Source organism: Epinephelus lanceolatus, chromosome 21, assembly GCF_041903045.1.
Source record: "Epinephelus lanceolatus isolate andai-2023 chromosome 21, ASM4190304v1, whole genome shotgun sequence".
NCBI classification, from domain to species: Eukaryota; Metazoa; Chordata; class Actinopteri; order Perciformes; family Serranidae; genus Epinephelus; species Epinephelus lanceolatus.
The window spans coordinates 17,047,817-17,072,532 of record NC_135754.1 but is presented as its reverse complement, the minus strand read 5'-3'; the positions used below and the strand labels follow the sequence as shown (position 1 = coordinate 17,072,532).

The 24,716-nt window shown below is 40.8% G+C and overlaps 1 protein-coding gene across 3 annotated transcripts in view; it reads left to right on the top strand.

Moving 5' to 3' along the window:
• wdr90 (WD repeat domain 90) overlaps nt 1–24,615 on the top strand; it is a 28,374-nt gene extending 3,759 nt beyond the window's left edge. For 2 of the 3 annotated variants that reach the window (XM_033610603.2, XM_033610602.2), the window contains exons 7-43: nt 375–442; nt 845–957; nt 1,126–1,362; nt 1,534–1,596; nt 1,679–1,747; nt 1,859–1,969; nt 4,760–4,905; nt 5,045–5,102; nt 5,250–5,368; nt 5,784–5,942; nt 6,077–6,207; nt 6,303–6,419; nt 6,755–6,990; nt 7,554–7,690; nt 10,860–10,990; nt 11,234–11,364; nt 11,627–11,788; nt 12,059–12,187; nt 13,570–13,703; nt 13,805–13,845; nt 13,946–14,077; nt 14,987–15,145; nt 15,241–15,323; nt 15,412–15,514; nt 15,700–15,821; nt 17,122–17,278; nt 17,426–17,616; nt 17,704–17,872; nt 18,102–18,225; nt 19,110–19,281; nt 20,337–20,459; nt 20,691–20,859; nt 21,502–21,632; nt 22,871–23,014; nt 23,202–23,318; nt 23,882–23,966; nt 24,088–24,615. In XM_033610603.2, the coding sequence (XP_033466494.1) occupies nt 375–442; nt 845–957; nt 1,126–1,362; nt 1,534–1,596; nt 1,679–1,747; nt 1,859–1,969; nt 4,760–4,905; nt 5,045–5,102; nt 5,250–5,368; nt 5,784–5,942; nt 6,077–6,207; nt 6,303–6,419; nt 6,755–6,990; nt 7,554–7,690; nt 10,860–10,990; nt 11,234–11,364; nt 11,627–11,788; nt 12,059–12,187; nt 13,570–13,703; nt 13,805–13,845; nt 13,946–14,077; nt 14,987–15,145; nt 15,241–15,323; nt 15,412–15,514; nt 15,700–15,821; nt 17,122–17,278; nt 17,426–17,616; nt 17,704–17,872; nt 18,102–18,225; nt 19,110–19,281; nt 20,337–20,459; nt 20,691–20,859; nt 21,502–21,632; nt 22,871–23,014; nt 23,202–23,318; nt 23,882–23,966; nt 24,088–24,245 (4,831 nt within the window). In that variant the 3' untranslated portion in view covers nt 24,246–24,615. The remainder of the gene's footprint in view (nt 1–374; nt 443–844; nt 958–1,125; nt 1,363–1,533; nt 1,597–1,678; nt 1,748–1,858; nt 1,970–4,759; nt 4,906–5,044; nt 5,103–5,249; nt 5,369–5,783; nt 5,943–6,076; nt 6,208–6,302; nt 6,420–6,754; nt 6,991–7,553; nt 7,691–10,859; nt 10,991–11,233; nt 11,365–11,626; nt 11,789–12,058; nt 12,188–13,569; nt 13,704–13,804; nt 13,846–13,945; nt 14,078–14,986; nt 15,146–15,240; nt 15,324–15,411; nt 15,515–15,699; nt 15,822–17,121; nt 17,279–17,425; nt 17,617–17,703; nt 17,873–18,101; nt 18,226–19,109; nt 19,282–20,336; nt 20,460–20,690; nt 20,860–21,501; nt 21,633–22,870; nt 23,015–23,201; nt 23,319–23,881; nt 23,967–24,087) is intronic. The other variant, XM_078163356.1, reaches the window with a different exon arrangement.
• The last annotated feature ends 101 nt before the right edge of the window (nt 24,616–24,716 follow it).

Here is a 24,716-nt window from a genome sequence, read left to right as displayed (position 1 = left end):
GTAATAATTTCTTAATATTCTTCATAGGCAGAAGCAGGCGGCATTCGATCTGTCCATTTTGTGCAGTAGAGGAGTCAAATGACCTGTTGAACGGCCTCTTTTATGGGACAGTACACAGACTTCTAGGCAGAAAACCTGGGTTAACATAGAGGGTTGATACATTCGTGTGGTGTCTGTTATGACTCAGGTTCTAGGCTTTGTCAAGCCAACTAAGGCGAGAAAAGCCTGACTGTTGAACATGCTTTCTGGTACGCCCCTGAGTTGTATAGAATAAGATCTGCAGGCTATTATGCTATTAATTTAAAAAGCTACAGTTACCTGCTTTTGTCACAGTGCACTGCGATGCAGGTCCTCATCTTGTCCTACTCTAACAGGTTTCCCTCAGAGGGAACAAAGTTACCCTTTGACTCCATTCAAAAAGGCGATTCCAGGCCCGAGGCTGGTAAGTCATGCTGCTCATCATTCTCATTATACAGTATTTAAAGCTTTTTTACTGCTCTTGCATGCTGTACTCTTTGGGTCTGACTTCTATATATTTTTTTATTTTCCTTGAAACTGTCAAAAAATATACAAAATGTAATTTTTTTCCCACATGTTTTTACAAGAAATTTGAGTTATTTTTTTAATTTGCCCTGTACCGGAAAACAATTTTTTCCTGTAGGATATATTTTGTTCATCTCTCATTTGTGAAATTGTTTTCATTATTTATTAATCAAAATGAGATAGAGACATTGGAGTATAAAATAAATACATTACATGGGATCAGAGCTGTTCTGACAAAACCCATTTTCTCTAAGAGGAATGCATGGCAGATGTCTGACTTTAATATTCCTTTCTCTCCCAGGTTGTGCTTCTAACCAAAGAATCCCTCTTAGAGAGGAGTCTTGCTGTGTCAGCCTCAGCAAACCAGTACAGGACCGTGTGTCCCTCATCCAGCAGATCACCACTCCGAAATCAGTAAGACTTGAGCCCCTTTAAATAAAGTCTCTGTAATCCCAGTCAGCTTGAACTTTGTGAAAGTATGGCAGATGGTTGAGCTCAAGCCTTTGAAATGCAAATATAGTTTTCTCTGAGGCTGCTATTTATTTGTTCTGCCTTCACGGTTTTCTCCTTCTGTCTCCTCAGCTCCCGAGGAATCGAACCCCCATGGTGACCAACATACCAGAGCTGGGTGTAGTTTCCACTCACCAGAACGATGACTGGCTTCTCCAAAATGATGAGCAGTATCAGCAGGAGTCAGCATGCTCCAGTTCACAGCAGTTCATATACAGGCCTCCCTTGGGTATCGATGAGGAGGGAGTTCATGTGCACGATTATCCTGAGGGCGGCTTCGGCAAACATGGGGAGGAGAGTGAAGAGGAGGTAAAGTTTCATATTGACGAGATTGTACATTCAACCAAACTTAAAAGCTGAAGATAACCTTTTATTTACCACATCCCTCTCTCTTTTAACTCCATGTTCAGTACAGTGCATGTCTTTTTGTACAGTTTTGTGGCAGCACTGGAAACACTGTTGATCTCGTTATATTTCCAGATTGTTTGCACTCTAGATCCACATCCTGTCCATCTGCCATCGTCCAAAGAAACCAGGCAGCAGGTAAGAGATGGGGAGAGGGAAATGAAACCAGCTGCTGTGACATTATGTGTTTGAGCTCATTAAAAGTGTTCAACTTTTTCAGATGTTGCTTCCAGACCCGATTCTCAGGCTCAACCGAATCATCGGCTTTGGAGGAGCCACTACTAAATGTGTATGCTCTATTGGTCTTTAATGTTTATTTTTAGATTTTCAAGGTCAGATATGAATTAAATCAAAGGTCAAACAAATGGAGGCCTAACAGCAGTACTTTCTAACACTGTAGGCCCTGTGGACCAAATCGGGGGACGCAGTGGTCTATCCGTGTCATGCAATTATCATCTCTATGAAGATATCCTCTAACCAGCAGAGATTTTTCATCGGCCACACTGATAAGGTAAATGAGCTGAGATGTGCTGTGCTATTTTTGATGGAGAATCATTCTCGATCTGTCAGATAGCACAGCTGATGCTGGCACCGTCCTAACAAGGTACTTTGATGATTCAGTTAACTCCTGCAGTGAGATTCTGTAAAGAGGGAGTGTGCTCATTACTGGGCTGTACAGTGCATGTGCAGTGAATGAAATTACTGTGGTAACATCAATGTGATCCAGCTTTGTGCTGTGTGTGTATGCAAAAGAGCCGCTTGGTTGTCAATGAATCAATCAATTTTATTTATAAAGCCCAATATCACAAATCACAGTTTGCCTCACAGGGCTTTACAGCATACAACATCCCTCTGTCCTTAGGACCTTTGCAGCGGATAAGGAAAAACTCCCCCAAAAAAACCCTTTAACGGGGGAAAAAAACGGTAGAACCCTCAGGAAGAGCAACTGGGGAGGGATCCCTCTTCCAGGACGGACAGACGTGCAATAGATGATGTACAGAACAGATCAACATAATAAATTAACAGTAATCCGTATGCAGGGCTGGGCGATAAATCGATTTTATCGATTAATTCGAATTTGTAGTTTAGGCCGATTTGTTTTAATGAAAATTGTGCGCGACACAGAGAGCAGAGGAGGATTTTAGACGCGCATCGTGTAGGGACATAAATGACATGCCGCTGTGTAAATAAGATAAATAAGTGTTACCAACGCCAAGCTGGCAGACCCCCGAACCATAGTAAAGGGACCTCCGAAGACCATTAGCTCCTTTAGCTTGTGTTAGGTCGTTGTGGCAACAACACATAAACAACGGGACTTCGTCTGCGTTAAAGAACCGCACTTTATTTTCAGCACTGCAGGGTGATGCACAGCCTCTCTCATCAGTGTCTGATGTTTACATAGAGGGAAATAACTCAAAAACAGCATGCAGAACTGCGTAGGCTTCTTCCCTGTGGCTTTCTTCCTGGGGTGCATCCGTCTGACGTCACACACCACACCCGGCACACTAACGTCTCATACCTCCTACATCAACTACAGACATACACAGCTACACACACACACACACACACACACACACACACACAAAAGCCACATACATCAGGCTCAACCTGTAACATAAGGCTATTTAGTTTGTTTAATAAAAGGACAAGGTATAGACCTGTTCTGTAGGAAAGGTAACCTAAAATGACTTCTGTTGTGATCCAATATGATGATAGGGGAAACACTGCTGTATGATAAGAAAGGGGTCCGCTGGAAAGCGATCACAGATGCAGTCGCCATGTATATTGCAAGAGATATGGCGCCCATATATAGGCTACTGTGGAAAAGCTGGGGTTTATTCATGCTGAAAGTTTTGGACCCCGGGTATGTGCTACCAGGCCGCAAATATATATTTTTTTTAACTAGGAGGGGAAAAAATCGATTTAAATCGTGAATCAGATTTTTTGTGAAAAAATCTGAGATTTTTTTTTTTAGGCCATATCGCCCAGCCCTATCTGTATGACACAATGAGACAGAAAGAGACAGAGAGAGATGCAGGAGAGACGGTAACGGTAATAGCTTACAACAACATTAATGTAAGTAATAATAATTATGATTCTGGCTACTGTGGTACAATATGTTGAAAGTATATCTGATAGTATACATATGTGACACTAATTATATGTGTATAATAACAGTAGAAGTATGACTAATGATAACAGCAGTGGCAGCACAACCACACACGTCACACTAGAGAGAGAGAGAGAGAGAGAGAGAGAGAGAGAAGGTGCCCGGTGTATCATAGGGGGGGGTCCCCTGGCAGACTAGGCCTAAGTCAGCCTAACTAGGGGCTGGTACAAGGCAAGCCTGAGCCAGCCCTAACTATAAGCTTTATCAAAGAGGAAAGTTTTAAGTCTAGTCTTAAATGTGGAGACGGTGTCTGCCTCCCGGACCACAACAGGAAGATGATTCCACAGGAGAGGAGCCTGATAGCTGAAGGCTCTGGTTCCTGATCTACTTTTGGAGACTTTAGGGACCACGAGTAACCCTGCGTTCTCAGAGCGCAGTGTTCTGGTGGGATAATATGGCACTATGAGCTCTCTAAGATATGACAGAGCCTTACCATTTAGAGCTTTATAAGTTAACAGTAGGATTTTAAATTCAATTCTGGATTTTACAAGGAGCCAGTGCAGAGTAGCTAAAACAGGAGAAATATGATCTTGTTTCTTAGTTCCTGTTAGTACACGTGCCGCTGTGTGAGGCACACATGTATCCTGTATCTTAGTAAGGAAGGGTAAACACTGCAGTTTTAACATCAAGTTTCAAGTGTTGTTTTTTTTAATTAAATTGATGGTTTTTATAGTAGGAGAGACATGGGAAGGTTGTAACACGTTATGTCACAGCACCTACAACACACTGAATGTGTGTGTTAGAGCAGTCAAATTTTTACACTAAGTACCCTTGTTAATCCACTACAAATAGCGCTGTTCTCCAACTATATCACAGGATTAATTGATTAATGTCTACTCTTACTTGTGTACTACACATAAAGCCTGTATCCTGGTAAGAAAGGGGAAATACTATTTTTTTAACACTAAGTGAAAACATTTAAGGTTTTTATAATACCTGAATTTAAGAGGTGCTTCAGCCCACTCACCATCCCTACTTCCCACGCCCATGCTATGTGCCAAGATAATAATAATATCCTCAAGATATTTAAAACAATGTCTGAATTTTTTCTATGTGCAAAAAAGTTAACAAACAGCCCTGCATTGCTTAAACTACATTTTTCCAATATGTGTCCACGTGTTTTCTCTTTAGGTATCTGCCCTGGCTTTTAATGGCAACACAACGCTGCTGGTCTCCGCACAAACTGGCAACCACAGTGTAGTTCGAGTGTGGAACTACCACAAAGGAAACTGTCTGACCATGTTTAGGATTCATGCTCATTCATTGTCCTCGCTTAGGTAACCAACTGCATACACTGCATACATACACTTGCGCACACACAACTATCTTAAGATAAGCTTTTATACACCATACAACAAGGTGTATTGTTATGTTGAACACTGATCACTCTTTTTTGTTCTTTTTCCCTTTTTGAAGCTTCTCATACGGCGGTGGTATTCTCTGTGGAGTGGGTAAAGACAGCCACAGTAAAACCGTAAGTGCCACAAATGCAAATTTTCCCACATGAAAATGAAAGGGCTTTGTTTTCTAATGTGTATAAAGGTAATTATCATGAGCTGCATGAGCTGAATCTGTAGAGAGAGACTGTGGTGACTTACAACTGTCTGTGTTTTTTTCATAGATGGTGGTGGTGTGGAACACTCTGAATGTTACTAAAGGTGGAGAGGTGACCGTCTTAGCCAAAGCACACACAGATGTTGACATCCACACCATGAAGGTTGCCTTCTTTGATGATACAAGGTACCCTCTATTCTCTGTGTTTGTATTTTTGGTTGTATATGGTGTTGTGTCTGCATGTTTGGTTGAGATGACTTGAACCGATCTCAAAGATTGATAGCGGGCCTGATAAAGGCATTTTTTAACTGATCGGGATTGGTTATATAGAGTTAAATGGAGCCCAGTCCAGTCCTTTCTTTATCTTCAGCTGTCACTCAGGTGTTTTTACTTCGTAATCTTCATGCACAGCAATGCAAAGAGTGCTCTTGTATTCCATGTATACTGTTTCATGTCATGTTAGAGGTCTGCAGCAAATAATTAATTTTCACACTGATGTGGTGAGAGTGTGGGAAAGGTGAAAAGTTCTAGCCACAGGAGTAAAAAAGACATGTGCCCACTCTTGAGAACATGCTTTAATTGGCAAGTGTGCTTGTTTCAGGATGGTGTCATGTGGTCGTGACAATATTCGCCTGTGGCGAGTGAGAAATAGGATGCTGCGATCCTGTCCAGTCAACCTGGGTGAATATCACTCACTTGACTTCACTGATGTGGCCTTTGAGGAGGGAAACTTCGACCAGCACCTTGATGATCGAACACTGTGAGTGAGCAAACCAGTGGTGGAAACCATCCAAGTTTACATGAAGTTGGTATAAGTTTGACTCTAATCAGAATTAGATTAGAGCATTTATATTAAAAGATGACTATTTTAACTCTCTGACTGTCCTCCCATAGATTTGCCAGCAGTCGGAGTGGCTACATCTTTGAGATCGACTACAGCAGAGTTACTATTAGAAATGTCAGGAGGCTGTTGCCTGCACAGCAGCAGCATGCAAACCGCAGGGAGAAATGGACTTTCAACACAGGTGTGTTATTGGTTTCAAGTGGGGGTTGGGTAGATGGAAAAAAAACTTTGTGAAGAGCCTGTAAAGACATCGCTGTATGTTTGCGTGTGTCCCAGGTCCAGGCATTGCCATCAACAGCATCAGTGTGTCCTCGTCTTTTTGTGCCACGGGCTCTGAAGATGGCTTCCTGCGACTCTGGCCCCTTGATTTTTCTGCCGTCCTCCTGGAGGCTGGTAGGCATAGCTCAGTGGGATATAACATAGTATTTTACCTGCAGCCAACAAACAGTAGGTGACAGTTCCCACTCCACAGGCAGCGATATAATCTTTAGTTTATGTATGTTTAGATTGTCATTTTCTAGTTTGCGGGGTGGATGTTTGTCGGGTGTCATCTGTTGTGATTGACAGTGCCTATACACTTCCAGCAAACTGGAAGTAAGGAGTTTCCCACCATGTTTGAACCATGAATATGAGATGTGTGTGAGCACTCTTACATCCTCACACAGACTAAAGAATCTGTTTGGAGAAACTCATACACATGTTTTTTTTTTTTTGTTTTTTTTTTCCAGAGCATGAGGGACCTGTGAGTCTGGTGTCAGTCTCATCAGACAGCCTTCAGGTCCTTGCAGCCACCTCTACTGGTAACCTAGGCTTCCTCGATGTGAGCAGCCGTGGTTACAACACACTGATGAGGTCTCATACAGACACTGTGCTCGGCTTCAGTGTGGATGGCATCCGTCGGCATCTCACAACAGCCTCTTCCGATGGCACAGTGCGCATTTGGAACATGGATTCCCTGCATCAGGTCAATCAACAACACGTTTTTGGTTTTCAGCAACTTTTTCTTTACCTCTTCATAATAATCATATTGTACTTTTTGAAGGTGTTTAATATATATTTACCGTGTCTTTCAATTTGTTGCACCAGACAAAAAATGAAGAAAAAAAAAACCCAAGTATGTGGCTTTTTGTCAGTTGTCAGTTTCTCTGTTGATGCCAAGACGTTCAAGGCTCTGTTTTTGTTCTCTGTCAGACTGTTTTGTGCTTTAGAAAAAGGAGAGATGGTTGCTTCAGTCATCTGTGTTTGTTGGCAAAACTGAGCATCAAGCTCCCCATTTTAAAGAATTTTGAAAATGCTATTTATTTGACTTTGCACTGCCATCTCCACAGCAACAAACTTAACCACAAAGCAAACTATTTGGACTTGTTTAAGAGACTTTGAATAACAAAAAAAGTATTTCTTTTTTTTTCTACTGATGTGAAGTCACTCCTCTAATGAGTGTAACTTTAAACTAAAGAAAATGGCACTGTCGGTTTACTGTTGGCTTATTTACTCTTTAACTAAATGTCTGTTGTCTCCTGTTCTTAGTTGTATGATTTTGTGTCAGAGGACAGCCCCTGCTCAGTGGCCTTCCATCCCAGTGAGCAAGTCTTCTCTTGTGGCTTCAGCTCCGGCATCGTCAGAGTCTTTGACATCTCCAGTGCCAAACTGCTGGCTGAACACAAGTATGTCTAAACTAAGGTGGAAGCTCGAACTCCAGCAGTGATTGCAGTTCTTTATTTTGGATACTTGCATGGGCACAATAATTATATGCTATTATATAATGTGTCAAGTAATGTCAAAATGGTGGGCTTTCCCTACCTAATGTAGAGTTGTATAGTATTGCCTTTGAGCTGGCTAAATTGGCGAGACATTGGACAAATGAGACTATTAGGATGGACAGGAATAGAGCAAGAACTCACTGTCCCTTTTAGTCCAATCGAGGTTTTGTCACAAAAAAACCTAATATTTAATAATCCTGGGAGCAAAGAGGCTAATCCTACAACACTCAAAGAATGTCTGGGCTAAGCTTCACAAATTATTAAAGATCTCACAATATAAACTGGGATATTCTTCACCTTGGAATAACCCAGCAATAACAGTGGAGAAAAAAAACTGTTTACTGGCACTCATGGTTATCGAGGGGTATACGAAATCTATCATCTCTGGCTATTGACAAAACATTTAAATCTTTTGAAGAACTCTACACACAGTTTAACCTAAAAGATAAAGCTGACTTTTGGAGATACTTGCAAATAAGAAGTAGTTTAGTGAGTCTGGTAAAACAGATGCCTGGTGAAGACAATATAATTCAGGCTTATTTTAAATTACCTAAAAATAATCATTCAGCTGCCACTTTTTATAAGATGACAGCTAATGCCATATATGGCGATACTGAGAGCCTTAGTCTTATTTGGCAGAAGGATCTAAGTTTGAATATTGATAAGGATTCTTGGAAAAAGATCATCTCTAATGCAGGCTGGTTCACAAGAGAAACTCAGGGAAAGTTTATACACTATAAAATACTTCATCGATATTATTTTACACCTGTCCGTCTCCACAAAATGGGCTTACTCGAAAATAACTTATGCTGGAAATGTAAGACGCATGAAGGCACTTTTATCCATACAATGTAGTTCTGCCTTTCTGGAGAGAGGTAATCAAAACAATTCAGGAATGGCTTGGTGTACCTGTACCTGAATCAATCCAGCTGTGCCTCTCGGGAGACAGGTCATGTCTACCTAAAATTTCAAAACCTGCATTTGCTCTTGCCGTGACAGGCTTTATTTCAGCTGCAAGAGTTATTCTTCGTGACTGGAAAGGCCAAGCTAGACCTGAATATAGAGATTGGGTTAAATTAATGAATTAATGACAGAGAATGCATCATTTGAACTAATGATAGCCAAACTGCATCATTACAAAGAATCATATCTGCTGGTGTGGAATCAATTTTTGTCTTTTGTAAAAGGATTAAATATGGGATAGGAGTCAAACATTGTACTTCTGAGGAATCTACTTGCCTTTGCGGATGTATATTTTGTTTTGCTTGTTTTTTTTTTGTTTTTGTTTTTTTGTTTTCTTGCTTTTTCTTTTTTTTTTCAAGCCTGACCCCTGGAATGGGTCAACTTATGAACTTTTCAATAGACGATGCTGAGCTGTTAGACTTTTGAAACATATACTGTGAGCTCTGCTGTTTATGTCGTGGGAATAAGGCTGTCTTTGTTAAGTCTGTGTTGATTTTGGTGTTTGTGTGTGTGTGTGTATGTGTGTGTGTGTGTGTGTGTGTTTTTGTTTTGTTTTTTGTCTTAAAAATTTAATAAAAATTTAAATTAAAAAAAAAAGTAATGTCAAAATGCTGGAAAGGGGAGCTAGATACAATTCTTGCCAGCTTGGCCAGTCTCAGCTGCAGGCCAGCTGTTCAAGGCACAATATAGTGATTATGATTACTATTGGATAACTATTGCAACAACACGTCATCAATAGGGTAAAACTAACCTGTCTAACGACGGTCTAAACCCAGCTCACGTTCCCTGTTAGTGGGTGAACAATCCAGTGCTTGGCGAATTCTGCTTCACAATGACAGGAAGAGCTGACATCGAAGCTTGCTGCCCCCATCATTGCTGTGCCCTTGACACATTTTAATTTAATACTCTGCTCTGGTTCAAACTCAAGCCTTAGTAACTCCTCAACATTAAGGAGGAGACACAGATGATCTGAATAGCTATAGGCCTGTCTTCAAACTCACATGTCTAGCAAAAGTGTTGGAATCTTTTGTAAACGAACAGCTCTATACTTTCTTGTCTGCAAATACTATTTTATGTCCCTGTCAGTCTGGGTTTAGAGCTGGCCACAGCACCATTACAGCAGCGACTGTGGTTGTAAATTATGTAGTTTCTGCTCTTGATTGTAGAAAACACTGTGCAGCTTTGTTTATAGATTTATCAAAGGCTTTTGACACTGTTAATCACAGGCTACTTCTGGATAAATTGGCCTTAATGGGTTTGATGATGCATTTTTTTAGTGTTTTTTAAGATTAAAAATGGTGTGCCACAAGGTTCAATTATAGGCCCACTGTTGTTCACTCTGTACATAAATTATATCTGTGCCTAAGTACAAAAAGTCAAAGCACATTTTTATGCAGATGATACAGTTCTTTGTGCTGTGTGCAGAAATCCTTGAAAAATCTCAGATTTTTAGTTTTACATGGGTCCAAGACTAAATTTATGCTATTTATAATGTCAAGGAAGTGTGATTGTAATGCCTCCCACATCCATTCCTAAATGGGGCCCAATTTGAACACAATACCGAATACAAATATCTGGGCATCTGGCTAGATGACAAGCTTTCATTTAAAACAAGTGCTCAAGCTCACAAAGAAGGTGAGAATTATATTAGGTGCACTGTACAGCATTCTGTCATGCTTCGCTTTAGAAACGGAGTGACAATTGTTCAGTTAGCTATAATGTCACTCTTGGATTATGGTGATATTTTGTATATGCACGCAGCCCTATCCACTCTGAAATCATTGACATGTTGCAACACCTATTCAAGTTCTACAATAAATCATCAAATGACTGGAATAGTAGTACTGTACTACTACTTTGGCACTGATGGTAAGGACACACATTCACAGTTCTAATTTGATATAGATAAAACATGCAGTTTTGACTGCATGTTAAGATGAAAAATTCTCATCTGGTTTGATGCACTAAACCTTGTGTGTCTTGTATGTGTTTGTTTAAGTGCATTTTAACATGCTTTTTGTGTGTGTCCACCAAGAGAATACTGACTGCTTTTGTGCTCTTGTTTATTTTTGTGTTTGTTTGTATTTACATATACATATGTATATTATAGGCAGCACAGAGGTGAAGTGGTGGGTCTTGCTTTTTCTCCGGACGGGGAGTTCATGTACAGTGCTGACTCTCAGGGCTCTCTGGCACTGTACAACACCTCCGAGGAAGACCACAACATCATCAGAGTTGTGTGTATGTATACTCTGGCACAAACCACTGCACAAACACACCTTGAGTTAATCTCAGTCCATCCTGTGTTACACTTATCAGAAATAAGAACTTCAAAATTAACAAAAAAATAAGATAAACTTTTGTTGTTGTTGTTGTGTTAGCAGTTGATATAGTGAATTACTCAATAGCTTATCATTTTAAGCATATCAGGCAGCCACATTCAACATCTACGTTGTTTGATTTGCTCTGTCCTTGACTGGCTAGGTAATGTGGTGGCCCGTGGCACCGAGCACGCTCCAGATGCTCTCAAAGTGAGCAGTGACAGCCGCTGCCTGGCTTTTATCGGTCCCTCAGAGTACATTGTCACTGTCGCTGACTCACAGTCTCTGGATGAGGTATCTTACACACTGTCACCTTTCAGCATAATTTGTCACATTGCTAACGTGAATTAAGATCAGATTTAAGAAAACTGTTATGAAGTAGTAGTGAGGCCGCATCACCCCTTCCCCAGAACCATGCAGAAGATGTACCCAAGGTTTATCTATATGTGCATAATATTCACATTCCAGGAAGATAATATTTTCAACATATCACCTGAGCTTATGTCTTATTGTATGTTCTTGCGTGTCCACACTGACCCACTCCATCTCTGTCTAGCTGCTTCATGTAGATGTGAGTATTTTGGACGTACAAAGCACCCGTCTTGATTCTGCACTGAGGATCTGCTTCTCTCCAGCCTCCACGGAACACCTGTTGGTCGCCACATCTGCTAACAAGATCCTCTGGGTTAGCACCAAGACGGGCCGTCTGCTCAGAGAGGTACCAATACTGAGCTTTAACACATTAGCCCGACCATGTTAGGTCCTCAAGATCAATAAATGGCTTGCTAAGGGGGTCTAAGATTGAGCATTTACTTGAGATGTAGAAAGAAAAGTAAAGAGGTGTCATTACAAACGTAGCAAATGTGTCTGTAATTTGAGTTTTGGTGCAATATGTACAGTTTGTCTCCACACAGTCATCTTATTACTATTCTTATTCACCCATATGGTGGAGTGTGTGTTTCTGACTGGATTTCTGTCCTCCTGACAGGTGTCTAAGGTCGACAAACACCAGTGCTCGTCCCTGGCTGTGAGTGAAGACAGTCGATTTATGCTGACGGCAGGACACAATGCTGTGAAAGTGTGGGATTATAACATGCAGCTCGACATCAACTCACAGGTAGTCAACAGTTGATACCTTTTAGAATGAGTACTGTCGACTGGAATGTAATCTTTTCTCTTGGGATGAATATTTGATAGTCTCTGCTGCTGCTTTATTTACTTTACAAGTGAGACAAATAAGCATCTAGTGAACACAGTCATTAACCTTTTCCTTCTGAATCACCTTTTTCTTCAGAACACCTTTCCTCCAAAAAACACAGTTTCTTCTGAAAACACTGTAAGAGCTACAAAGCACACAAATAGATAAAATTAGCTCTTACTTATATATGTGCACATAATCCATAAATACAACAACAAATACATATCTACAATATCAACCTTTAAACACACAGGAAGGTCAGTATCACAGTGAGGTTACCATTATTCAATTAAACCTGCAGCTATTTTAAGCATGACTGCTGCGTCAGCAATACATTTCAATTTAAACACTTGTTTACTGTCGAATCAATTAAAACGCACATCACCACACAGAAATCATAAAACATTAAATGACACTGTACCTTGTTCCCATTCCAGCCAGGTGCTTAGCTATACAAGAAGCAAGAACTTGATATTGCAGAGCAAAGTTGGTCGTCTTCCCTCCTTTGCTCTCACACTTTTCTGCTTTAATATCCTGTTTCCACTAGGAGAGGGCGTCAAAATAAAAGCCCTGTTGGATCAAAGAAAAAAGGGGACAGGAAGTAATTTTAATCTTAGCTTCAACCCTTTTTACAAACCTTAATTTACCTTTTACCTTACCAATTTTAAGTCATTTACACTCTCTCTTAATACTTGCTTCAATCATTCTTCGGTTCACTGCTGCTGACCAATAAAGGTGATGTTGTCGTTGTCATGTTATAGCCTTGTTTTATAAAGGCAATTAAAGACAGACATTAACAGAATGTAACTTTTAACTATGCCTTTAATGTAAGTTTTTCCCCATCAAAAAAAGGTATTTAATATCAATATGTTTCAAAATATTGTATCTATATTGTATATTGTAAATATTGTAAACTTAGAAATTCCAGTATCAATAATAGCCTGCTTTAAAGTTCAAAATCCAATTCAGTTATTCAGGTCTTGAGTTAACTTCAGTTAACACAGAAAAACAGCAAATGTTAACATCTGAGAAGCTGAAACAAAAAGATTTTTGTAATTTTTCCTTGGAAACACTACAACGTTCACTCGATAATCAGAATTGTTGTCAATTCATGTTCTGTAGATCGTCTAATTAATCATTCACCTCACCATATACTGTTGAACATGTACATCTTGCGGTGCACTTGTGTGGTAAACAGTGTATTCATCACTAAAGCATGTTGTCTTCATTGATTTTAGCTTTAGGACTATCAGTGGCTCATATTGTGTCAGGAGAGTCTGAAACGTGTTTCTCTGTACCAGATGTTCATAGGCCACAGTCAGCCGATCCGCCAGGTGAGCTTCACCCCTGACCAACTGGGCGTAGTCTCAGTGGGAGATGCCATATTCATTTGGGACTTCCTGGCACATCCTGTCGACTCTTTGACTGATAGCCGGTAATAATCTTTGTTACATGTTTGAATCTTGGTGTTAATGTGTGTGTTTGACTCTATAAGATTTATTAGTAAAATGTCACACACTCTCTCCTCACACACAGTTCACCTCTCAGAGTAAGCTACATCTCAGCTCCTAAATCAGGTAACTTAATTTAGAATATTTATTTTACAGTAATAAACGATCAACCTGATTCCCGTGGTCCCACCTATTACAAATAAATTGGTGCTGTTGTGTTTTCAAGCAACAGTTCAACCAGAAGCTGAAGCGAGTGGAGTTCAGTTGTCCAATGGGATGCCCCGACAGACAGCGCCCCTCCCCTCATCACCACCACCACAACTTAACATCAGCACCCTTGACCAAGTCGACCAAGGGGGTGAGTTCTCTTTCTTTGTTTCTAAAATTACCCACCAGCACATTCTATCTATATTTAACTGTATGAATAGCTGTCAAAATGCACACACGTAGCTGATGTCCATATAGTTTCAGTGGCTAAAAATTCAGCTACATTGAGTAGATTTGCATCTGTTCAGTAGAAAACTTAGAATCTTGAATTAGCAGTGAGTCAAGTGTTATTAGTGTTGGAAACTTTTCCTCCAATTCCTTAATATGTCATCAACAGCTCTTTTTGTTATTGCTTGTACGCTACTTAAATGTGTTTTTTCAAATGTCAGCGTGCATTAGCGAAACTGCTCTGACTGTTCTGTCATGACTGACATTTTTGAAGCGTTCCAGATTTGGAAAACGCCTCTCCCTCTGGATTTACTGTGATGTGTAATTGACTAGTCCATTCATGAATTTGTAGACTTCAGATAATTGCAAGGTATTGACACAGTTGTAGTTTTGAGCAGTGCAAGAAAGAGAAATGCATTTCTAATTCGCATTCATGCTCCTTCACCGTTCAGTGTAAATTGCCACCCTCCTGCTGTAAGCCAATTTACCATTCAGTTAGATTATTATTGAACTGAAGGAGGCGAAGCTTTCTCCACAGGATTTTTTATTGATATTTTAAGACTATTCAGGAGTGCACTTTTACTAAAATATAAGTAATAGCCTTTAAATTGTGGCCTTGTTTATTTCATTTCATATTTTAACAGTGATTAACATCAGTGGTTTACCAAGAAATATCCCGGCTCTCAGCAATGAATGCCAAGTTTTTAGTAGCTGCTTAGTGACACAAAGATTCATGCACAATGGCCATAACAGAGGTGTTGGACAGAGAGATTTGATGATTGACTTTATCGTCACCCTCAGTCATATTTTCCCTTGTGTTTCCCCTCTGCAGGTTTGGGCTCCTTGTCGATTTGTGATGGCACCCCAACCATCACAACCGCTGCCGTCCCAGCCCCTGGTTCAGGTCTTTCCCCTGACTCCAGACCTGCTTCCTCTTTCCTCAAAGTCACAGAGTTGGTCAACACATCTTCCCTGAATACAAGTCACATAGGTGCTGGTAACTGCCCCACTGCATTGTCCTTCATTAACAGTTTACTGAGTTTCTGCTTCTATTAACTGCTTCTGTCTGCTCTTTTTGTCATTTAGGTGAATTAAAAGGGAGGATGCCAGTGCGTCCTGATTGTTACAGGCACTTTATGCCACGTTTCAAGACCTCCACTCTTGATCAGGTAAAGAACTCTTTGTATAATGATAGACTGCAGTCACTGGGTGTATTAGTTTGTTTACTGTCCAGTTTTAATGTTGTCTCCGACGCAGGGTGCTGTGGCTCCCCAACCAGGCGAAGAGGGCATAAAACTGAAAGCAGTGATTGGCTACAATGGCAATGGGCGTGGAAACATGGTGTGGAGCCCTGACCAAGGTTATTATAGTACACAGAAAGCAAAATAAAAACTGTGTGGAAATATTATTTGGGAAAACTTAAAGTATAATTATTGTCTGTCAAATCCAAGTGCTTAGTGTGTAGTATGTATACAGAAAAATTCTCAAATTTAAAAGTCAGAACTTGACTTTTTCGGCCTATCCAACAATTGGTTTCTATTGCAGGTTTGTTTGCATACTCGTGTGGCTGTGTGGTGGTGGTGGAGTACCTTCATACAGGAAGTCAGAGGCACTTGCAGGGTCACACCGAGGAGATCTCCTGTCTGGCAGTCACAAATGATGCACAGGTACTTTTCATAGTTCTGGACTTCGCAGTTTATAACAGTGATTTTGTGGTGTATCGATAGCAATAATGACAGAGCTCATGTTACTGTCCACTCAGGTCTCTTGGGTACTCCTGCTGGTGTCTTTTTAAATAAAGAAATTTACTCAACCAGCCTCAGCTGTTCAGCTCAGCAGGGAACAAAATTTAGTATATCAGCGAGTTGGTTGGTCACTGCAGGGGATCACTAATGGGTTCACATCAGGCAAGAGACACAGAGGGAAACTAACATCCTTGAGTCCATTCTCACCAGGAGACCAGAGACAGGGATGTCTTGTCAGGACTTGAATTGGCTTTCACACTTGATTGTGCTGCTTGGTTGGTCAGTGCTATGTGAGCTTTTTGTGTTCAGCACTTGTCTAAGTGGGGAGTCAGCACTCAGTCTTACCTTCAAACAGAAGCTGGCTCCAAGTGAGGCTCTGAAAACACTTTTAATGCGTTGAATAAGTGGCAGTCAACACAGAGGATTGTAAACGGCCAGAAGAAAATCACAAGGCTGCTTCATCAAAGTATTAAAGCAGCTGGTTCCACTTAAATGAATGTCCTTGCCTAACAAAGAGGGTTGAAGTAATTTTTTTTCTAAAAGTCTAATCAAAAACTATTAGATCAGATGTCTGAGAATCATCTTTCAGAAAAATTCAGATCAACAGTTTTGAGGCCTAAGAAATCCAGGATTATGAAGCAGGCTATTTTCTGATGTTCAACATGCATCCTGTTAGCCTCGTGTCATATGGTGTCAGAAGGCTTTTCTCATGTCTACGTTTGTACATCCTTGATTCTTTTAATCGCGTCTTAGTTCCTCTCACTCAAGATGCAAGCGTTAAAGGGTTTTTTTTGGGGGAGTTTTTCCTTATCCGCTGCGAGGGTCATAAGGACAGAGGGATGTTGTATGCTGTAAAGCCCTGTGAGGCAAACTGTGATTTGTGATATTGGGCTTTATAAATAAAATTGATTGATTGATTGAAGGGAGAAGCACAAGGAGAGAGGAGATGAGTTAACTGGCATTTAACAAAATGTGACATCCGTGCTTCGGAGTCATCAATTTAAAGTGACATCCATTAAATATGATGTGTGGCACAGCTGACTTAACGGGTGCTGAAAAGACTTCCGCAAAGGATACACACATCCCTCAAGTTGGCGTGCTGAGATCAATATTTAGGTCACAGGCAGGAGGATGGAGGAGACAAGGAGGCACAAAACAGACAAATGAGGAAAGCCCATAGCTTAACATGAAGGTGCTCTGTGTCTTTGTCACTTCCTGCCAGACAGTGGCATCAGCAGCTGTTGGCAGTAATGGTAGCAGAAGCCTCATCTGCATTTGGGATGTCCAGAATGGAACTTGCCGTAATACCATCTCCTACCACAGAGGGGCGGTGCAGAGTCTTGCTTTCTCCAGGGATGATCGCTTCTTTCTCTCTGCTGGTCAGTAAAATGTGAATTGGATTGCATCCATTTGTCATGAGCGTTTCAACTTGATGTGTTGCACCACTTGACATGGTTGATTAAAATACAGAAAATGTCTCCACTGCGGCCAATCAAACGACTCTGATTCTTGCCATACCACCGTAGGAGACTTCTCTGCCCCAGAGGTGGCTCTGTGGAGCACTAAGACCTTCCAGCTGCTGTCCAGTGTGAGTGTGTCAGGGCCGATCCACGACGTGGCCTTCAGCCCCTCCGCAGCCAGCCAGCTGGCCTGTGTGGGCAGCCAAGGGGTTTACTTCTGTCTCCTCCACACGCATGGCTCCAATGTAGACCTCAAGGTAAGTGACCACCAAAAAACACAGATGTTTCAGATGTATTTGCTTTGGTACATACAGTAAAGATTAACCACTCATTGACACTTGTAGGTCCAGAGGGTGAGAGCACCAGCAGAGGTGGGTGATGTGGAGCTGACGGCTCTGTGCTACCACATGGACTCGTTTCTGTTCACCGCCACCAATCGAGGACACGTTTGCGTCTGGGACGTAAACACACAGCGATGCTTCATGACCTGGGAAGCTGATGAGGGAGAGATAGGTACAAATGGAATGTATTCTAACCATCTAATTTGGACAACAATATTTTTTTAAGCTAAATACTCTTAATGATTCTTACGGGAAAAAACACACAACACCATTATCGTCTGCTATTTTTTATTTCACGAAGTTGCCTAAAACATTGCTGTCATTTTGAGTCATGTGGTTTAAATGTATTCCAGTCCTGGGTTTCTACAACCTGTAACAGAATTGATGGTGTCTTGGTGTAGGAGTTCTGCTGTGTCGAGGGAACTGTCTGTTGACTGGCAGCAACACCCGCTGGTTGCGACTGTGGGAGGTAGAAGCCGTACGGGGCGTGAAGCCTCAGGAAAATGTCTGCAATGGGGAAGACAGGTCTGTAGCTCATTCTCTACTAATGTTGCATCTTAGAAAGGCAGCAGTTCCTTTTATTCTATTATCTTATGATGAATACATACATACATACAGTTTACTCAGAGAACCATGGTGGCATGCCTGTGTTGTTTCATTTTAGTTTCTATAAGATTCTGCAAAAGGGCAAGAACTAAGTCTAATTTATTTTCCTGTGTGATTGTGGGTATTTTTTACATCAAGAGACTTGTTAAAAAGTGTAGTTGTATACCCCCATGAGTCTCATTAAAAGTAAAGAGCTAGAAATGGGTAAAACATAAAAAATAATTTAAATTAAGAATATTAGATAACATAAAGTCTGTCTTTTTCCGCTTGAATGATACTGGCTGAGGTGCTTTCCTGAATGTAGTTGGGCTTTTCTAAGTCAGTTTGCCCATCTCCTTCTAGCAGTGTGCTCTCTGTTTCTTTACTTCCTTTCTTCTGCCATAGGTCTCACTCCTCATTCCTGCTTCAATTAAATGCCTTACACACCTACACCTGTGTGAGTGGTGGGGCATTCTGGGAGATGTAGTGTCTGCCACAGCAGCCATTTATTGATGTGGCTGATGATTCTATATGGGAATGTAGCACCCCTCTACTACACGCCTGTATGGATACTGTATACAAATGTGTGGTAATGGTTTAATGCTGTTTTATGGCGCTTTTTCACTTTTGCTAGACCTGACTTGTAGACTTTTTTTGGCAGTAAGCTCTCCTTCATGCATATAAAGAGGACAAATTAGAAGAATTGTTTGTTACAATGTATTGTGTGAAACAGATAATAAGTAAGAATATGGTCACAATTCATCCTCAAGCGGTCATGTCTAGATTTAACTTAATGACCTCATTGTTTCTGGTCTTTCCTTCAGAGGGACCATGGTGGTGTTGGAGCAGGAGATAATGCTGGATGGGACGACAGTCAGTGCAGCATTTGATAACACAATGGACATGGGCATTGTGGGCACCACAGTAGGAACCCTCTGGTACATCAACTGGTCCGACAGCAGCAGCATCCGGCTGGTCAGCGGGCACAAAACCAAGGTACCAGTGTGAGCCTCTGGATATGAAAAAAAACCATATGCACATCATGGGCTGGAGCATACAGCTTATAACTGTCATCTCCACTATAACACACTGTGGAAACCCCTGCTGAAACTGATTACTGAGACATCATGAATGTAATTACTTAACATCTGCTTGTCCCACTAATCTGAGAGTCCAAAAGTCTGCTGTGAGAATCTGTATTAATGACCTGTCAATCACACATCAAAGGTGATCCCTGGGGAAGAGGAGTATTTCATATTACAGAGTGTTTGAACCAGGATATATAAAGATGATAAAATCAAAGTAAGGAGGCAGCAGGGAAGCAATTAAGAGTTATTGATGACATTTCAATGAACTGATGGCAAGGCCACCAGCACAATTAACACATATTAATTGCAATTGTTTTTTACTTCAAGCTTTCAGTCGGTTTACGTCAGGAAAACTAAAATAACTCCTCAGCTCTTGAAGGGATTGAAAACACAGAGTTGCTTTGATACGAGGAAAACACTGGTTTTACTACTTAATTGGCTTATTTATCAAACTTAAAGGTAGTTTCAGATCAAAGAATTGTTTTTTGCTGTTAGGACTACCCAGACTGTGGACAGCCCTGCTGGAGGAATATAGACTTGCTAATTATTTTTAACAAAATGTCATTATAGCCTCACTTTAGTTTTGATTCTTAATTATACTTAATTATTTTAATTTATGCAAACAGCAATTTTGCTGTATCATTACTAGCCTATCATTACTTGTAATGATATTGATGAAATAGGCTGTCGACCATAAACGGTTTCCTTTTTGTGTTTTATTCATTTACCTGTCAGCTTTTTTGGTGAGTCAACATTTATAATCATGATGATTATTTCTGATGATGTCTAATTAAAAAAGCATTGCTCACTGATTCGGGCAAGGGGTGATAGTTACCAAAACAAAAGAAAAGAGAGAGAGAGAGTAGCAACCTCACAAAAATGGCCAGACAAGAAGGATGAAATTTACATGATGTGACTTCTCAGGACATTCATTCTCTGTGTGTACTGCTATGTGCTGTCCAGGTCAATGATGTGGTGTTCAGTTCTGATGAGAGACATTTTGCCACCTGCAGCGAGGACGGCAGCGTGAGGGTGTGGTCAGCCCCCAGCAACGAACTGGTGGTGCAGTTCCAGGTGCTCAACCAGGTGAGTGAATACACCTCTTAATGAATAGGTGGGTCAGGTCAAGTATAAACTAAAGGACTTGTGATCCTTTCTCTAACTGACACCTTGGCCGAACATCTTAGACTTCTGTTTATTTGTCAGGAAAGTCAGCAAAAATTGGGGGATTTTACAATTTACACAAATAGAGTAACTTGTACAACTTCTGATTTGATTGTGACATCATACGCCCTTCTGTTTTTCTCTGTGGGTCAGGCCTGTGGCTGTGTGTGCTGGAGCACCTCTTCCAGTATTGAGAGCGCATGTGTGGCTGCAGGATACAGCGACGGGACCTTGCGGATTTTCCGGCTTTCTTCCTCAGAGATGGAGGTGAAGCTGCATCCCCATCAAGTGGCTGTCACTGCCATCCAGTACTCTGCTAACGGTGAGAGGGGATAGCAGTGCCAGAAACCTCCATCTTCTGAAGTTACCACAGAAATAGAGTGAGAGTAAGGTCAGAGTGGCATTGTTATGTGTACTGTTGCCATTGCAGCCATTGTAGCAGGCTAACTTTCGTATAAATAAACCAACACTTTACAGCCTCACCGACCTGTGTTGTCACCGTAACAACTAACAACAACTGCCATTTTCTATTGAATTAGTCAAATGAATGTGGCAAACAGTCCAATGTTCTTTCTATTCATTGAATTTCTATTGAATTTACAATAAGTGCACTAATTGCATTGTTTCTTAATGAAAAAATGTAACTGTGTTTTTGTGCCCCCTTGCTTTGCCCCAGTTTTCCCAGTCTCAGTCTGTATCTTTTAGTGTTTGTGTCATGCCTTTTAACATCCTTCAGAGAAGAGCTATAAATGTGTGTTACTGTTATAGCGGTCAAACACTAAAAGGACAATGTAAAAATGATCAAAGGACAGGTCAGTGCAGATTTGAGCAGTCAGGAGGTGAACTTCCCTTCGAATTCAAAGACCTATGATCAAGCTCATGTGCTTGCAGTTACTTTAATGTTATATCAAAGTTGCTTTGTTTCATCTAGTTTGCCTGTGTGACTCTTTTTGGCCCCCTACAGGTCATGTGATCCTTTCAGCAGGGAAGAATGGTCTGGTAGCCGTCAGCAGCCCGGTGAATGGAGCGACTGTGCGTGTCATCAAGGACCACAAAGGAGCGCAGATTACCACCATCCAGTGTGTGAATGAACAGGTCAGCTCACTGAGTCAGACCAAGAAGTGAGGGTTTAGCAGAGCTTCAAAATAAATGTGTCATATTTGATGAAACTGTCGCTATATTCTGACAGAAGCACATGAGACAGCTTAACAGTACACTAAAATATGTTTCTGAAAACATCTGAGGTGAGAAATAGGCATTGCACAACAAAATCATGGGTCATATTTGATCAGCACTGCCTGGTTTGACAGTTTGAAAGCAGATCACGAGCAGTGATTGATGTGATTTGACAGCTGTGTTTGAGACTCCCTGACTCCAGGCAGGCCATTAGAAGCGCTACAAGGCAATAGTGTAGGTAGAGGAGTATGATTGTTTTTTTTTTTTTCACAGATTATGCGTCTTAGTGCTGTGTTAATATGAAATATAAAAGTTACCAACAGAGCTTAACATTACAGCACATTAGAAACAGTGAGAGAGGTTAAAGTAGCCCCCGATGAGCTTCATTTACAGTGATTACAGTGACAATAATGACCCTGACAGTGCACTGCTGAGGCATTTCTGCAACATCAAATACTTATTAATCAAACACCTTTTACTCTGTGTTATTTCTCCCTGGAGCTTGATTCTCCGTGAAGTTTAAATTTCCCTCTTAAATATACTTGAAACTGATATTTCTGCAGGCGCAAACAACACGAATCATTTCTGTCTGCCTGAAGCTTGTTACATAGAAAGACTTTCCAAAATTGCGACTAAAAACTCGTAAAAATGGACTGTTTTTATACTGTATAATCAGGATTAATCAGTAATAGAAAATAGAAACTCTGACATTTAATTATCCGTAAATGTTATCAGTCATTAGTCTAGAAAATGTAGATTTTTGTTTCAAGTGCCATTAATTCATTTAGAGACCGCGTACTGCCTTAAAAAGCCACATGGAATTTATTTCAAATGTTTATTGATAATTTAGTGAATATTTTAATACATTCGGCAGAATAATAAAACAGTAGTTAGTCTGTCTATTTCAGAGGCATTGGATACATTTCATGAATTTATCCTAAAATGAAACACATATTATAGGAAATGAAATACAAGTGCTCTCGACAGGTTATCTGCCTTCCTCTTATCCATGTTCTCTCATCTGCTCTCTCCATCTACAGCGTGCCAGGTTATAGAAATGAGTGCTCTCTGAAATTCCTACTTTGGTTGTGACATTTTCTGACATTTTTTTTTTCCATCAGCACGTATCTGAAGCAGTTTCACCTTCTAATCCTCAGTGTAAGAATTTCGGACTGGAAGGAAACGAGATGTGGTTGGCGGCCAGTGCCGACAGACGCGTCAGTGTGTGGGCTGCCGATTGGCTGAAGGACAAATGTGATCTGCTTGACTGGCTGACATTTCCTGCTCCGGCCTATTTTGGGGTATCGTCTGTATTTTAAGTAGTAGTTCATGGTAATGGATAGAGATGACACTCTAAATGTTGAGTGCTGCTGCATATCTCTTTTTAAGGCTCATGGATGCTCAGTCTCTCATACTTATTATTTTTAGCCCTTTTTGGAAATCTCTACTAAGCTCAGTTCATGTTTGTCTGTCATGCATGTGTTATAGGATGACAGCCCACCTCCCAGCTTGGCTGCCTTCTGCCCCACAGACCCCAGCCTAGTGGTCTACACTGGCTACGGAGTAGAGAAAGAGCTGTCCTTCTACAGCCTGGCCAAAAAGCAGGTACTGTAGCTCCCCCCCTGCTTCACTCCTCTAACACTGTGTTGTGATTTTCCCAGTACTAGACTTTGGTGCTTTCTATTTTTTGAGACGTACATACTTCCCTGACATTTCACAGTGTCAAAAAAAAAAGCTGAGGTGCTGATGATAGAAGCTACTGACAGCCATACAAGCGGGACACCTCAATTCACAGAGTTATATGTGAAGATATGATTTTCCCCCACTTTTACTCTCTGCCATTGCTGGCCTGCTGTTTAGTAGCTCTGCAACATTATCCCCACGTCTTCTTCCCAAGCTCAGCTGCTTGTTCCACAGTAGAGACTGACCTCTGGTGGCGAGTGCACTACAACACATCGCCTCAATACAGTATCTCCACATCAGTTTAATAGAAAGAGGAGCGTCTGTATTTTTGACAGATTGAAAATCAAATTGTGAAGATTTCTGATTAACCTGTACCTTAATAACTTGATACCACCGAAGCATAACCCGTGCAAGGCAGATGTTGCTGACAGGATTCACAAATATGTGTGTAATCTCATACAATATGTTTTTTTTCCTATCTACAGATAATAAAAAAGATTGCCCTGCCTGACTGGGCCACATGCTTCAGCCTCTCCTGTAAGAACCAGCTCATAGCTGTGGGATCGAAAGGTAAACTCAGAGCTTATTTTTCATCATGCATCCATATATGGATCCAATAAAGATATTAGATTCCAGTAGTGGTACTTTAGAGTATAATTAACTTCTCCCTCTATGTCTAATCTCTTATCAGAGCGAGTGTTGAAATTGATCGAGTCGATGAGCGGCAAGTTCCAGGACTTCCTGCAGCACAGCGACTCACTGCAGACATGCCACTTCTCTCCCTCAGGGACTCTTCTTTTTACTGTAGCTTATAATGAGATCCTGCTGTGGGAGGTGCAGGGCCTCTGAGGGCCTTAGATCTGTTTTTACACACACATACCCAGCTTTCACTGTTACTTTATACGATTTTATTGATCTATATTTATTTTTTATGAATCAAATATTTGTAGGGAAATAGCCATAATTTGTGGAGGGTTGCGTACGGTTTGCCATGTTGGAGTTTTTTCATGTATAGTTTTAAAATCCATTTTTGTAGCAGGAATTGTTTTACATGTTCAATCACTTCTAATGTTTGACTATTTATTTTACTTTTTTAAATGTGAATTAGAACATGTATGAATACTGATGAGTGATAACCAGTTGCTGTCATTACCTGCTGTTTTTCACTGGTAGCTGCTTTGGGATTAGATGAGTTTGAAATAAAAGGCAGCATGTAAAATAACACTGGTATAAGATGACTCCAACTTTGCAAGGATGGTGCGCACACACACACACACACACACACACACACACACACACACACAAAATGAGAGCAAAGAG